At 37.6% G+C, this 15,952-nt stretch overlaps 1 protein-coding gene across 1 annotated transcript in view; it reads left to right on the top strand.

Moving 5' to 3' along the window:
- LOC135209764 (stromal interaction molecule homolog) overlaps positions 1–15,952 on the top strand; it is a gene marked incomplete in the record, with an annotated part of 256,094 nt that overhangs the window by 124,456 nt on the left and 115,686 nt on the right. Inside the window, 2 exon segments of the mRNA XM_064242549.1 lie at positions 11,467–11,505; positions 14,501–14,539. Of these exon segments, the coding sequence (XP_064098619.1) occupies positions 11,467–11,505; positions 14,501–14,539 (78 nt within the window).

The raw sequence follows: 15,952 nt of genomic DNA, 5'->3' as shown, positions 1-15,952 counted from the left end.
TACTCTCTCTCTCTCTCTCTCTCTCTCTCTCTCTCTCTCTCTCTCTCTCTCTCTGTATATATATATATCACACACACATAGATATATATATATATATATATATATATATATATATATATATATATATATACATATATATATATATATATATATATATTATATATATATATATTGCAGAGAGAGAGAGAGAGAGAGAGAGCAAAACATTTATTTACTTATTACTTACTTACTTACTTATTACTTACTTACTTACTTACTTACATTTAACCCTTGGGCAACTCTTAACTTGTTTTTTTTTTTTTTTTTTTTTTTTTTTTTTTTTTTTTTTTTTTTTTTGTTTTTTTTTTTTTTTTTTTTTTGTTTTGACTGCATTATAACGATGTTTATTTCCAGTGAGAACATTTATTCAAATATCACGTACCTTTATGAATATTTCTGTTGCTGTAAATGATGTGGACTTAATAATTATGAGTGTATAGTGTGTTCGTACTTTACATGGGGCGACTAAGTATTTGTTCCTTTATATGAAGTTTTACGTCATCGTTTTTGTTTCCATGTAAGTTTTATGTGTCACGAAAAGTATGTATAGAACTACCTTAAATACCTCGTTCGTACTTTAACTGCAGAATTAAGGATTTGTAATTGCTTCCACACATACACACACACACTATTTTATATATATATATCTATATCTATATATATATATATATATATATATATATATATATATATATATATATATATATGTGTGTGTGTATATATATATATATATATATATATATATATCACATATATATATATATATATATATATATATATATATATATATTATATAAAGAGGAACAAACGATGTAGGAGGGAAACGTAAGAGATTCGATAAAGAATGGGAAAAGAACAGCGAAAGGGTGAGGTTAAGTTGTGGCCCAAGAACAAGCTCTTCAGATAATGTGAGGTGAACGTGTACAAATTTTTTTTTTTAATTTAATCTTGCGCCCCCTTTGAGGTCCCTTTCTTAAATGATACGAGAACCCACCTGCATTTTTTATTTGATTAATGTGACGCTTGGTGATACTTTTTATTTTTTTTAATTATCTATCTTGGCCAACAGTTGACATAAGCTTTGAAACATTTTATAGGCGACAGCGCGTGACTGTTCATTTCTCCGATAACATCTTTTTCGTGAGAAATCAAGGTAGCAGTAGAGAGAGAGAGAGAGAGAGAGAGAGAGAGAGAGAGAGAGAGAGAGAGAGAGAGAGAAGCTTCAGTAATGCTCACCCGCCGCTCTGCCTCACCTCCTCTTCATTGTATTCTTGTTGAGCAAGGCGAATTCAACCGTGTCTTTTTAGATATTTAATACTCTTCTCCAAAAGAAAACGGGTATTATTTATTTGTATTTAAGACTACCTTAGGATGATTTTGAATCATCGGAGTTCTCCAGCTTTTATTTTCTTTTTTTTATGTTTTTTCTTGGGGATTTTCTTCCCTCCTGTTCAAGACGTATTCCTCTCGAGTGGATCTAGGAAGGATCCCCTTCCCAGGGTCATCGACATTGAAGAAAGAAGAGGGAGGATTGTGGGGTTGGGGGGTTGGGGGGGTTGGCAAGTACCTGTGGTCGGAGGTTGTTGGGGGTGAAGAGAGGGCTGAGGATTGCCATCCTGTAAGGGCGGGCATTGCGTGACCTTGGCGACCTCCTCGTGACCTTTAACATTTATTTACCCTAACTCGTTAAGCTTCAAGGTCAGTTTAAATAGGAAGGAATAGGCCTCCCACTATTTATTTTCTTCTGTTGATCATTTCCCCTTTAATGTTTTTTTTTTTAAGGGGGGGAGAGTCTTGTCCTTTTCTCCTGTTTCCTCCCTCAGTTGTTTTTCTCTCTCTCTCTCTCTTTTTTCTTTATCCGGTGTCTTAGTCTTCTCTCTGTTCTTTGCGTTTGCCGCCATTCTTATCGTTTCATGTTTATCTTGTCTTCTACTGAGTTGCGGAACCTTTATTCTTAAATTTTTTGCTCTACGTCCTATTTTTATACCTTTTATTACACGAAAGGTGATGATTGTCGCCCTCTCACTTCTCAAGTTATTTTTACTAAGCTTATTCCCTACCCTCACTTTAATTTCATGCCCTCATATTTGTTTTATTTCCTTTCTATGTCCTATTTTGTTTCCTTTCCTTACTCTCTTAGATATCTATACATATTTGTCCTCGCCAAGTTATTTATATATATATATATATAATATATATATAATATATATAATAATATATATTCTAGTATCTGTATATACTGCCTTTTGTTTCAGTCGTTTTATATATATATATATTATTATATATATATATATATTATTATAATATATATAATATATATATAGTATAACTATACTGCTTTTGTTCAGTCGTTTTTAACAAGCGCGTATGCTGGTCTATACTGGAATCGATTTTTTTTTAATTATTTTTTGGCTTTTCATCCTCAGAATGCATTAATTGATTCGTATATTATGCTTGCTTCGTGGTTATTTTCCCTAACCTTCGTACCCATTGCATTCATGCTTTGACTCAGGTTTGTTGTTTACCCTCTTCTGTGCGCGTGTCTGGTGGTGTTTATTCGGATCTGCTTAAAACGAGTTTTGTGTTGGGGGGGGGGGGGGGGGGTTGGGGGGGGGGGGGGGGATTGAAAAAAAAATATGTAAAAAAAAAAAAAAAAAAAAAAAAAAAAAAAAAAATTTTGGAATTTTGGTCTGGCCTGGAAACAGAGTCCTCCCCCTTGCTCTCAAGGGCGAGTATCGCGGAGTGATTTGCAGTCTACAACCAGCAGAGGCGTCTGCTGTATTTGGGCCTCCTCCGAGCAAGCAGGTAGACTTGTTTGTATTGTCTTGCATCTTGATGTCGAACGATATACGTCTACTATAGGTGTTGCGATCACTTTTGCATCGCCTTGTTCTTCCTCGCTGTGACGTCGGTTTTGTGCCAAGGCACAAGTCCTGTTAATTTTTCAATAGTTCTCACTGGTATCTGCAGCGTCTTAGTCCGTAGGGGAGTACTAGTGCTATCAGTGCACCTCATGCGGTGCACGGTAGGCATTATTTAAGGTTCTTTGCAGCGTCCCTTCGGGCCCTAGCTGTAACCTCTTTCATGCATTTTACTGTACTCTTTTTTCTATTAATCTCTTTCTTCCATCTTGCTCTCCAGTCCGCCCTCTCCTAACAGTAGTTTCATAGTGCAACTGCTTTGAGGTTTTCCTCCTGTCACACCTTGCAAGCCTCTCTACTCTCAGTTTCCCTTTCAGCGCTGACAGGACCTCATAGGTCCCAGCTCTTAACCTTTGGCCTAAGCTAAATTCTACATCTGTTGTGTTTTGTAGCATCGTGGAGCAAACTGAAGATGACTAGGAGAGTCTCTTCCTCAGAGCTCGATGTTTATTGGTAATATTTTCCTCACCTTGAACGTAAATCATACCAAAATTCTCTTCGGTTATTTCTGTTTCTCCCCTTCATAGCTTCCGTTTTCGTTTATTCCTTCATTTTTTTTATTCTTCTTTCTTTTGCCTACTCCAGGTCTGAGTTAGATGAAGGTATTAAATTTATTCTCTTTTGTTTACACCAGGTCTTTGTTAGGTGAAGGTATCGAAACCGCCTCTGAATAATCTGCTTTTTCGAATAGAAAAGGCCGTCGACTGAAGCAAAACACTTGATCTGAATAAACGACGTCTCCTCCATTGAAACGCTTCCAACAGGTGGTCAACCTAACCACAGCAAGAGACGTGATTAATGTAACGACCGTGGATAACGAATTACTTTCCATCAAGAATACTCCTCCGCCATTCATCCGTCTTGAGAAGGGGAGAAATTCTCTCTCTCTCTCTCTCTCTCTCTCTCTCTCTCGTCCTCTCTCTTCTCCTCTTCTCTTCTGTCTCTCCTCTTCTCTCTCTCTCTCTCGTTTAATGGCTTGGGAACGTCTTGTCCGCACGCCCTCATTTTTAGGTAGGAAGCGTTTTGAAAGTTTTTTTTAGCCACGCCCCCTTGGTGTCTTTTGTTTCATAAAATCGGTTTGTGATGGTAACGTCGTTAAATTGAATCATCATTATTATACAATACGTTTCTACGTAAGTAACAGGACCTTGAATTTTCTAACCAGCCTACAGGGAAGAAGACGGAAAGTGATTTTTTTTATTTTTTTATTTTTTATTTATTTATTTTTTTGGAAGGAGAAGAAGAAGAAGACGGAAAGTGATTTTTTAAAGTAATTTTTTTTAATGTAAACTTCGGGTACCCAGTTTCTTTTTTTCTCTCAGCCGTCTTTAGGCCAATCTTTTTTTTCTGTCTTCCATAAAGCCTTTAATGCATGCATGCCTGTGTCTAGTTGAAATGCCCCTATGATACTAAATATTATCATTTATTTCAAGATTATTTTGTTTGTTCTTTTGAGAAGACATTGTGCATTAAATTATAATTTTATTTATCTTGCGCACAAAAGCAATTTCACTATCTTGATGAACTAAATCTAGGAGATTTTTTATTTACTTCAACAATTTTATTTTTAAGAGCATCTACCTGTCATATTTTTAATTCAGACTAAAGCAATATTGCGAATAGAGGGGTGGAGTAGTAGGGGGGTCAACAATCCTGTAAGGCGAGCAAAGTACTAGTTAAGTGACAAATAAATACAGTGTGACTGTTAGCGAAATCTCTAAATTTTAAGAATATTTATTTTTATTTGTAACTTTGTTGAATTATTGCTTTTAGTTATGCAACTATTATTTTATTATACCATATAGCAACACAATTCTTACTTGCAGATTTATTTTTGTTCAATGCTAGCAAATAATCAGGCAAACTTTTTTTTTTTTTTTTTTTTTTTTTTTGCGTCGAAGGGTTGTGACTATCACATATATTTAGTATCTCCAGACGGCAATATAGCAAGATTTCAGGAGGTTCCATGATACAATCTTTTAGTAACAGGCTATAATGTATTATAAAAAAACGTTTTGCACACAAAACACGGTGTATCATCTTAGATGACTGATGATGCACCGTGAAACGTTTTTTTATAATAAATTATGGCCCGTTACTGAGATTGTATCCTGGAACCTCCTGAAATCTTCACATATACTTTATATGCACCTGCCCTTGGTGAATAATGCCTAGTTTCTTTGCTCTTTGTCACCTGTAATTGCCACTTATCCATTTCATGTGTAATGAGTTACGAGAACTATGATTGTTATTATGGAACTATTTGTAACTATTTCTTTTCATATTGTGAATTCTGTAACAGTGGTACAAAAGAATAAAATATTTTTTACTGTATCTTTCCAGCTCTGCTATTATATTACAGTGCATTTAGTATTGTTTTATCTTAATGATTTAAAAAAAAAAAGTCCAATATGGACTGTAGCATCTTCAATTTTCTATCGAAGCGTATAAATAGCACTTAAATACATCGTTTAGTTTTGGCTGTAGTGGGCCAAAATATGCAGTACATCCTTCACTTGCCCCTGGATTGCCACGTTGATATGGCCCGGAACGATGGCACTCTCGACGCGTATGGAATGACATCTGATATTAAGACTGAAATGTCAGGATAAGTCGAGTTGCGAAGGGGAGGTATTATGCTTCCCTTACAGCTAAACCAACGAAGAAAGAAACAACACACGAGGTTGTCCCTGAAGCCAGTCAAAACTCCCAACTGTGTTTTTCAACCAAAAGAAGCTCTCAGTGTGTAACCTTGAAAAATTTTTTTTTTTTTTTCTTCTCCTCTCTTCCTCTCTCCTTCTCTCTCTCTCTCTCTCTCTCTCTCTCTCTCAGTAACGTGTACAGTAGATATCGAGATTGTTAAGAGGAAGAGGAATTTTTTTTTTTTTTTTTCGGCCAGTTCTCTCGTGTTAAGTGAGGAAGATGTTCATTTCCTTCTGGGTTCTTAGTTGCCCTTAGGCATTTTAGTTTTATTGATTTATTCTCTTCAGGAGGTGTACCAAGTCATCAAGTCCCCCTTATATTTTAACATAATCATTGGCACCAAGCTTCTTTTTTCCGCATTTTTTCTGTCCGTCCTCAGGTCTTAAAAACTACTGAGGCAAGAAGGGTGTAAGTTGGTATGTTAATCATCCACCCTCAAATCGTCAGACATACCAAATTGTAGCCCTTCAGCCTCAGTAGTTTTTATTTTCTTCAAGGTTAAATTTAGCCATGATCGTGGGTCTGGTAATGCAACAACACCGCCCACCAATGCCGGCTGAGAGTTTCGTACAGCATTATATGCGGTACAGAAAACTATTGCTTCGGCGCAATTTTTTACTTGTTTTAGTTGGTTGCGCCATCGAGTATTCAGCAGAAATTGATATCATCATCATCATAATACGAGGATGATATGCACTGCTTACTGGTAAGAGTAATGTCAGAAGCTTGCTTTTCCTTTATAAAGAACTATTCGAGAATGTGAGTGACTTGTTCCATTTTAAGGAAGTACGCTTGCAGAGATAAAGTTTCAAAGCTCTTGCCCTGAACTCACGCAGAAAGCTAGTTTGTGTAGTCCCACATAGATTACTTTCTCATCTGCTAGTTCCGTTAGAAAGGCACACCACTGGAAAGCAAGTGTAACATCATCGGCCCCAAGATGACAAACAGAGGGAAGCTAAGAAAAGAGGCAGAACCAGAGGCTGCCGAAGGAGGTGGCGACAGTCACTATTTCAGTGTTCTGGAACATGAAATATAATTCTTTATTCCTTTTACAAAGTATTAAGATGATAATTGTCTTGTCTGAAAATAAGTGCTATAGCCAACAGTCATTCGTTACGTTTTTTTCGAGGCTGTTGTTTTACATTCTATTTCTGATGAATTACCAGACAATTTTGCGATTTCCTCATTACATCTACTTGCGAATTCCCAAGTCGAATAGCTTTTGGCATCCACTGCTGTTGAACCACGTGGTATGTAATTTACGGTAGCCGTATTCAGTGGTGACTACCGCATACCAGCATGGCATCGGGTACTTGGAATGAATGGGGCGTGCTCCCAGCCATATGATTGCCATGTGGCTGATATAATGGTTTATAATTATACCTCGGTATTGCAGTCACCTTGTAAAATATCAGTTTATATCTCGTCATTTTTGTTTGTTTTGTGTGACTGGAATAAACTTGATTGTGCCGGTAGCGATTTCGAGAACTCGAGTGGGATTTTTTTTTTTTTTTTTTTTTTTTTTTGTCTGGCTTGTGTACTCAAGGGCTATAACCATCAGCATGACTGATATGCATAAATACTGGGTGTCCATAAAGTCTCAGTACCATTACAAGTATTTATTGCTCAGAAACCATACAACATAGAGTAATGCAGTTTTTTGTAGAATGTTCTACATTTCCTCAAGTTTATATTCAGAGCACATCATTCTACAAAAAAACTCCATTACTCTATGTTATATGGTTTTTGAGCAATAAATGTTTGTAATAGTACTTGGACTTTATGGACACCCTGTAGGACCATACAGGGTGATTATTCGAACTTTATGTGCCGTATGCGACCTCACGGAAGAAGAGAAGGGCTTAATAAAAAGGGTCATTTCTTTGAAAGTCTGTGTACAGAAAAATTAAGTTAAAAACATATTTTTAAATGATGTGTTTCAGAATATACGGCTTTACAGGTATTGTTTATTAATGTTTGCTTTATTTATTCATTGCCTATATGTGGAGCTAGATGGGACTGGGAACTGAATGCTGTTTTCCAGCATGCTCTAGAAAAGGGCCGAAAGAATAAGAGAAACGCTTGCACATAACGAATGAATTCATCGGTCCTTGTTATGAAAAGTTCCCCGTTGGACGAGTGGGTTGCGTGCTCGCCTAATGATTTGGTAGCGAGAGTTCGTGCCCCGCTCCGCCAACGTGGAATCAAAGGAATTTATATCTGAGGATTAGAAATTAATTTCTCGATATAACGAGGTTCGGATCGCACAATAAGCTGTAGGTCCCGTTGCTAAGTAACTAATTGGTTCCTAGCCACGTAACAAAAAAAAAAAAAAAAAAAAAAAAAAAAAAAAACTAATACTTTGGGCCATCCCTAGGAGAGCTGTTAACCAGCTCAGTGGTCTGGTTAAACAAAGATATACTTAGCTTTGTTTTGGAAAATAGCTCGTCTCACGTTTTTGGGGTTGGGGTTGTGACCACATTAGCAGGCTCAAACGGGCTCTAGGACCCCACAAAACGCAGTGGGCATCGGTCCGTACTACTGAGAGGGGTCACGCTGGGCTTTCCCTCTGCTAGCTTGCATGTTTCTGTTAGTATTTTGTTGGATATTATTTGGAGGAATGCGCCTTTTGAGGCAGACATTTTTGGAAAAGCGTGTGGAAAGGGGTGAGGGGCACTGAAATGACGTTCTTACTTACGGTGCATGGGCCAAAGAAGGTTGAGAACCACTAGAGAGTGAGTAGGAGCCGCGAATGGCTGAACAGTAGGTTTAATACTCGAACGGACATCGATATGAATGACCTAAAGAAGCATTGGCCGTCGGAACAACTGGATTTAATATCTGTTGAGGTCCAGAATCCCAGCAGGCAGAGAGACCCAGTAATATAATGAAGGACAAAAAATAGCTATCTGCCATATATATATATATATATATATATATATATATATATATATATATATATATATATATATATATATATATATACACACATACATACATTATATATATATATATATACATATATATATATATATATATATATATATATATATATATATATATATTATATATATATATATATATCCAGTTTTTTTAATTTAGCTTTCGTTTTCTTGCATACTGAGGGCCTTGATCTGAAGTAATATAACACGTATACCTTAAAGGGTTTGGAATAAACAAATAGCTCCAATAATTTTTTTTCCTCCACTACTCAACTTCGTATTTGGCCTCCGTGCTTCGCGACCACATTCCTGCCAACCTCTCCCCTCTCTCTCTCTCTCTCTCTCTCTCTCTCTCTCTCTCTCTCTCTCTCTCTCTCTCTCTCTCTCATGTGAGTGTCTGGTTATTTTCTTATCACACTTTAATTTATGGAGTCGTCAATGCCACACGCATTCTAAAGAAAGAGAGAGTTGACCCGACCCGTCAATGTGAACTTTACCTCTCCGGAGGCTCATATTGTTTTGGTGGCGTTTAGTTTGTATTCCTAGGTATTATTCTTTACGAGCTTGATAACACGCGCTATGTTGCGCTGGAAGCCGGCGCTGCCCGTCATGTCTCCACTGCCTACTCCGCCCCTACCTGGGCGGACAAACTGGTTTTCAGGAGGAGGGTGGATTTGTCACGTCTCCCCTACCCTCCCGATTCCATACCTACCCCGTCCCCACCCGAGACAGACAAGCTAGATAGATCCAATCGGATTTTATTATTTTTATTATATATATGAACAGATAGACGGAGTCAAGGAAGTAAATAGTTTATTGTAGGTTAAATCCAACAACGCAGGCCACCACTGGGCCGTGGCTGAAAGTTTCATGGGCGCCAGGGAGAGTCTCGTGGGCTGTGGCTGAGAGCTTAATAGAGCTGTATAGAAAACTCGATTACGCTGAAGAAACTTTGGCGCTTTTTTTTTCTCCAAAATCATGCAAAATATAATGGATGTGTTAATTAAGGTACCTGTGATTTTTGGCTAATGGAAACTAATTACTTTGAGGTTATTATTTTTTTACCCTTAGGGGTAATGCCTTATAGAAACAATTACTTTGATCTTTAGGGGTAATGCCTTTTTGAAAATAGTTTGCGCGAATCCTCGTCCTTTTAACTTGATATGGTGTTTGATGGCAAACTACTTTTTTTATATATTATTGCTGGGAACAATTGGTATTACTGGGTTATTAAGGTGTTTGATATAATTCGATAACAATACTTAATATGTAGTATCTATGTAACCAATAGGGTATTAACGTCTAAATTTCGGCTAAATTTCCACGTGGAATGGAATGTTACGTTACCCGGTAATTATATATATTTTTTGCATTTTAAACCAGGGTCACGTGTTGGAGTATTGATGCAGTTTCCAGTGTGATTTGTGTAAAAGTTAAGTATACCTTATTTTAACCAGACCACTGAGCTGATTAACCGCTCTCCGAGGGCTGGCCCGAAGGATTAGATCAGGGGTGTCAAACTCATGGCCCGCGAGTGCCAAGAAATTTTTCAACTCAAGCTACTATAACTGTTAGAACTGAGGAAAATTTAACTAAAGTTACTAAACTGTTAAAACGAGAAATAATAAGTTATACCTTTCATTCATATGACAATAATTTAGTAATTTATTTCATATTATAATTGCTGGCAATAAGGCTCTTTTGTTGCAAATCTTAATACATGAGTCATAAGAAATAAGTAATTACCAAATCTTTGATGGCCCGCGAGACCATATCCAAGTGCATAATTGGCCCTCGAAAGGATTTGAGTTTGACACCCCTGGATTAGATATATGTTTTTTTACGTGGCTAGGAACCAATTGGTTACCCAGCTACAGCTTATTTTAAGACTCGAACCACATTATATCGAGAAATAAATTTGTATCACCAGAAATGCATTCCTCTGATTTCGCGTTCTGATTAAATTTTGTGTAACAGCATGTGAAGGAGGCATCTTGAAAGTCGGATGCCTGTGTGTGTGTATAACATTTTTTTTTTTTTTTTTTTACGTCTTATATATGTATTTTCGGTGTCGGAGTTGTGTGGATTAATCCCGAGGTCGTCGAAACTCAGGCCTCTCTCTCTCTCTCTCTCTCTCTCTCTCTCTCTCTCTCTCTCTCTCTCTGCTTTCGTCTTGTGATGTCATTCAGTGTTCGTTCGTTCGTTGCCTGCAGTAACCAGTGACACACGAAATGCATTTTTCGTGTTATCAGCTTTGAAAATGCGTGACTGGAAATTAGACGTAGGTACTGACGGGAAATTCAGTGTAACACGATGGAAACTTACCTCGGTAAGGAATGCAGAGAAGAGCTTTGTTTTTCATCTCTAGTAAATAATGTAAGGTTTCGCTCGTATTTTCAATTTGGCTTTTATTTTTTTTTTCCTTGGTGCAAAGATATTCAGACTTCTAATTATGGTTAGGAACCTGTTACTCATTTGATGACATGCACTCTTTTATGACAGTTTGTTTTCAGTTTTCCATATCTTCTACTTGTTTTTTATTCTGAAATTTCATGTAGTTCCATGGTGTCTTGGGTCTTAAACACAAATAGCTTACTTCTCATTAAAAGGTTAATGTGAAACTTTCACTTGATTGGGCATTTTTTAAAACTTTTGACTTTATTTCAGTAGTATTGATTTCAATAGTAAGGAACTCAGACTTGTGACCCTTGTAACCGCCAATGTGAACAGTTTGTACTTGTAAGTATGTTGTGATTAATTATGTAGTGATCTTTGTGTAGGAGGAGGAGGACGTGGCGAAGGAGTGTTGCCTGCATTTGTTAATGTTACTGACAAACTTTTATCTTACTTATTTCTTGCAGCCCAGAGATTTTTCTCAGATTCCTTTCATACCGTCAGAAGTGAGTAATTCTATGACCAAACGGCTTACCCACCACCCTCCCAAAGAAAAGAAAGAATATGTAGGCTTGCCCACCCATTTAAAATAAAGAACAAGTTTTAAATCATGAGTTTTAACTGTATGAGTTCAATTTGCCTTTGCAATAACTGCCTGTCGAGACCTTGGTCCACGTCTAGTTCCCCCTTCTTTCACTAAAAGCAGCTCGAAGTTCATCTTAGCTGATTTGCTTCAGTTGGACAATAATGTGAAATCACTCCTCACGAATCCCATTCTATGAGCCAGATATGCAGCATGGACCCTGTGAACCCTTCAAAAAGGCCGCCCTTTGTTTTTGCATCCTAAGCCAACCTGGTGTGGTATACATTCATTACCTTCTACGTCGGAGATCCAGAACATCACCTAAATGTCACTTCTGAGTAGTTAATCTCTTTGGATTAACGTTGTTTTGACACCTCCATTGACCTGACTTTCTTTTGCATGGAAAACCACAGGATATTATAACAGTCTGAAATGTTAGCGAAGTTGAACGACGTTGGTATGGTAAGTATTTGGGCTACCAACCATACAATCCTAACATATAGTTCCAGTATGGGATAGCATAGTGGTGACGTTTTCGACTCTGGAATCAAGGATCTTGATGTAGATCTATTTCAAGGTTAAGAATGATGGGGATGGCAAAATCTCTCCTATTTTTCTCTTCCTTGTAGAAACTAGGAAACCGGTATCCCCTGATATCAAAAGGAGCTGATGCTACATTGGTTTAAAAAAGAAAAATAATAAAATAAAAGTGCCGTTACGGATACATGTTCTCCTTAAGAGTCCCAGTGTTCATGCCAGCCTTTTGATCCCTAACCAGTGAGTGGCTCCTAAAGTTCAGGATGAGGATTCAGCATCAGCCTCCTATCGCTTTCAGTGCTAAAGGAAAACACAGCAGGAATTGATTGTTTTTAAAATAAACTTAATTGCTTTCTTCTGAGTACATATAGTATACTGTTATGGTGACGCACGATCGATTAGTTCAACTTATTTTATATTCACCACCATTCAGTTGATTTATTATTTGTGTAGTTTTCTTGGACTGTTTGTAATTATTTTCCAAAATCTGATACTATCTCATATCGAAACTTCATGAGACCATTAGTAAGTCAATTATTATGAAGCTTAACGTGAATGATTAACCGGAAGGCTGTGGTGGCGCACGTTCTCTAGTGATTGGCATCGTCAGTGTCATCATCAGTATTTCTAGAATAAAGATGTCGACGCTGTAGAGAGAAAGAAAGGAAGAGCAGCGTGAAATTGATGCTGTGGTTAATAATAATCATTCATCTTACCAGACATGGCCATTCACGTCGTTCAAGTGACTCACTCATCAACTTAACTTTTACTTCCGAAATAGTTTCTCTCTCTCTCTCTCTCTCTCTCTCTCTCTCTCTCTCTCTCTCTCTCTCTCTCTCTCTCTCTCTCTCTCTCTCTCTCTCTCCTTGGCAAGATTACTTTGATGAGTAATGCTTTCTGAAGACTGTGGCCTGAAGTTTATCTCTCTTATAGGCCACGTTTTTTCCCATGGCGTCTCACTTAAAAAAAAAAATGGTGTAGATTCTTGCACATTCCTTTATGCAGCCCAGGGAACTGATAAACCATTTGAACATTTTACTTAACCATTTTTATCTCGTTAAATAGGATCGGAATGTCATCCGATATGCAATCGTGCTCAGTCGGAAGAATTGGCTCGGTTCTTACCCAGTAAAAAGCGAAGGAAAAAAAAAAACTGAAACGATGACTGTGCCACTATGGTTTCCTAAGAATGAAGGAACCTTAATATCCGTATTGAAGAAGTTGATTTGATTAACTTGGTGAAGTACTAGATGTTTAATCTCCGTACCCCAGCACTGGTTGATAAGTATCCTGTCCTGCCAATATACTTAGTATTGTCAGTGTACGTGTCATGAGTAATTAAAATGATTTGTCATTAACTTGTCCCTAGAGGTTTGTATTTTTACCTTTTTACAGTAGCTGTATTCGTCTGGAGAATGTTCTTGGCGTTTTACCCTCGTTGAGTTGTGTGCTTAGTTATACATTAGTTTCTAATACTGTGTATTTTGCATCTAGGACTTGCAGTATTATCATTACAATTCAACTGGGGAAAGGTCAGTTATGATTATTCAAAAATGACTGATTTGGGGGTAATAAACCCGGGAAGATGTGGATATATTTCATCTAACATAGATTTTTTTTTTTTTTTTTTTTTTTTTTTTTTTTTTTTTTTTTTTTTTTTTTTTTTTTTTAGCCCCGAAGCCCTTTACAGTTGGGTGACAGTCTCTCTCTCTCTCTCTCTCTCTCTCTCTCTCTCTCTCTCTCTCTCTCTCTCTCTCTCTCTCTTCTCCTTCTTCTTCTTCTTCTTCTTCTTCTTTGACAGAACTTGGTCCACCTCGTCACTTGCCTGTCCCTTCCAAAGAATCAAAGAATATGTATCTTGAAAAAAAAAGTATCGTTTTGATAGACTCGGTAACATGTATAGTGTTCAGATGGTGATTGAGGTCATATTTTAAATTGTATCAGGAAGGCTTGAAATAGTCATGAATAAAAAAAATGTTATTCTATAAAGTTATTATATTCTCAAATTTCCTATTTTTCTCATGGTAGTGCACTAACATCCTCTCATTTGCATTGGGTATTCCCTCTCAAAGCTTACCAGAGCTGAAGCCATCATAGTGTGCCGCTGAAAACACTCGCTTGCCTTTTGGGTACTGTCACATTCATGCCATGCCACCCGGGGTGTAATCGTAGCTTTATTTCCATTGATAGGGGGGCCATTTTTGTTTTGGATAAATGTTGTACTTGTAAGTAAGCTGTGTATTCTAACAAAAAATGGGCAAACCCCCTGGTGGACGGCTTTGTTTGTCCGTAGATGAAAACATATTTGCTCTGAAGCCACATAGTATACACGACTGTTGCCTCAGTATGCAGATGACTGACACTTTTGATGTTTCTTGCAGTGTTGGGATCCCTCTCCTCTCCATTTGAGAGTTTCAGAAGTGAGTAAAGAAGTAAAACATTGTGCAACATAGTATAAGCTTAATGAACCTGCTTTATGTTAAAAAAAAAAACAAAAAAACAAAGTGAATATCATAAAATATAAGGATCATGAACATTAATTTGTTTGGATTAACATTTTACACGTTTGCAACCCCGTATTGTGCTTGGATCACCATCTTGGTTTGTCTTCCGTTGCATGGTGGAGAGGTCGTGCATGAATATGCACTATTAGCCACTCCCGGTGAGTTCAGGTAGTGTCTTACAGAATGCAGTGATTATCCCCCCCCCCCCTCCTCCCCACCCCCCCTCACCCCCTTGCACGATAGCATAATTGTGCGCACATATGTGTGCGCCTGTGAACCTATATCTTGTTTGCATAGTCACGTTGAGGACTATTCCATTGCTGATGTAACCGCATCACACTCATTGCCCCCGTAAGGGAGTAGTGCCGTCAGTGCGCCTCACTGGGTACACTGTTGGCATTGCTAAAGATCCTTTGCAGCGTTCTTCGGCCCCCTAGCTGCAACGCCATTCATTCCTTTTACTGTCCCTCCATTCATATTATCTTTTACACCCTCCGCTAACAGTGATTTCATAATGCAACTGCGAGGTTTTCGTGCTGTTACACCTTTCAAGCCTTACCTGCTCTCAATTTCATTTCCAGCGATGAGTGACCTCATAGGTCCCAGTGCTTGGCCTTTGACCTAAACTCTATATTCCATGCTATTCCATTCAGACTTTTTTTTTGCCATGGGTTGTATTTGTCGTAATTATGGAAGCAGTACAATTTCCCATCCACATTTGGGGTGAAGTTCCCGCACCCTCTCTTTTCCTCCTTCATTCTTATGGAAAAAGCAGATAAAGACCTAGTAAAAAAAATTAACAGCGGTAGCATTAAGTAAAGAAAAATCATCGAATGTTCACTCCTTAATTAAACTGAAATTGTTATAAAGTCTTGTACAATACATTTTGGATCATCCAAAGAATTTATATACGTTTGATTTTCACGTTAGTAAACAAGCATACATTTATTTAATGCTTTGCAGATGTGACTAGGTAGAGTTCGGGCTTGTAGAATATGGCCTTTTTTAATCGTGTTTTCATTTGTAAGCATACTCTTTGTGTATACCGTCTGAACCCACTCAAGGATGCTTTTGTGAGACGATCATACTTGAGCACCTTTCTGAGACGTATTATATACACTCTTGTTTGTGTGCCATTCTCCGGGCCTGTTTTTGTTTATCTCAAATTTCCCAAGTATTTAAGCGTGAGGTCTCTGCTGGTTCTGACTATACCTTGGTAACTCTGGTCTAAGATACCTTCGTCTGCAAGGGAAGGCAAGCTATATTTTTCCATGCCTCCATCTTCCTTTCGTGCTCGTCGCCTCTTCCCCGCTCTTGGGCTGTCGACTG

Source organism: Macrobrachium nipponense, chromosome 38, assembly GCF_015104395.2.
Source record: "Macrobrachium nipponense isolate FS-2020 chromosome 38, ASM1510439v2, whole genome shotgun sequence".
Classification (NCBI taxonomy): Eukaryota; Metazoa; Arthropoda; class Malacostraca; order Decapoda; family Palaemonidae; genus Macrobrachium; species Macrobrachium nipponense.
The sequence above is the reverse complement of the archived record's forward strand: the minus strand, read 5'-3'. Positions and strand labels throughout refer to the sequence as shown.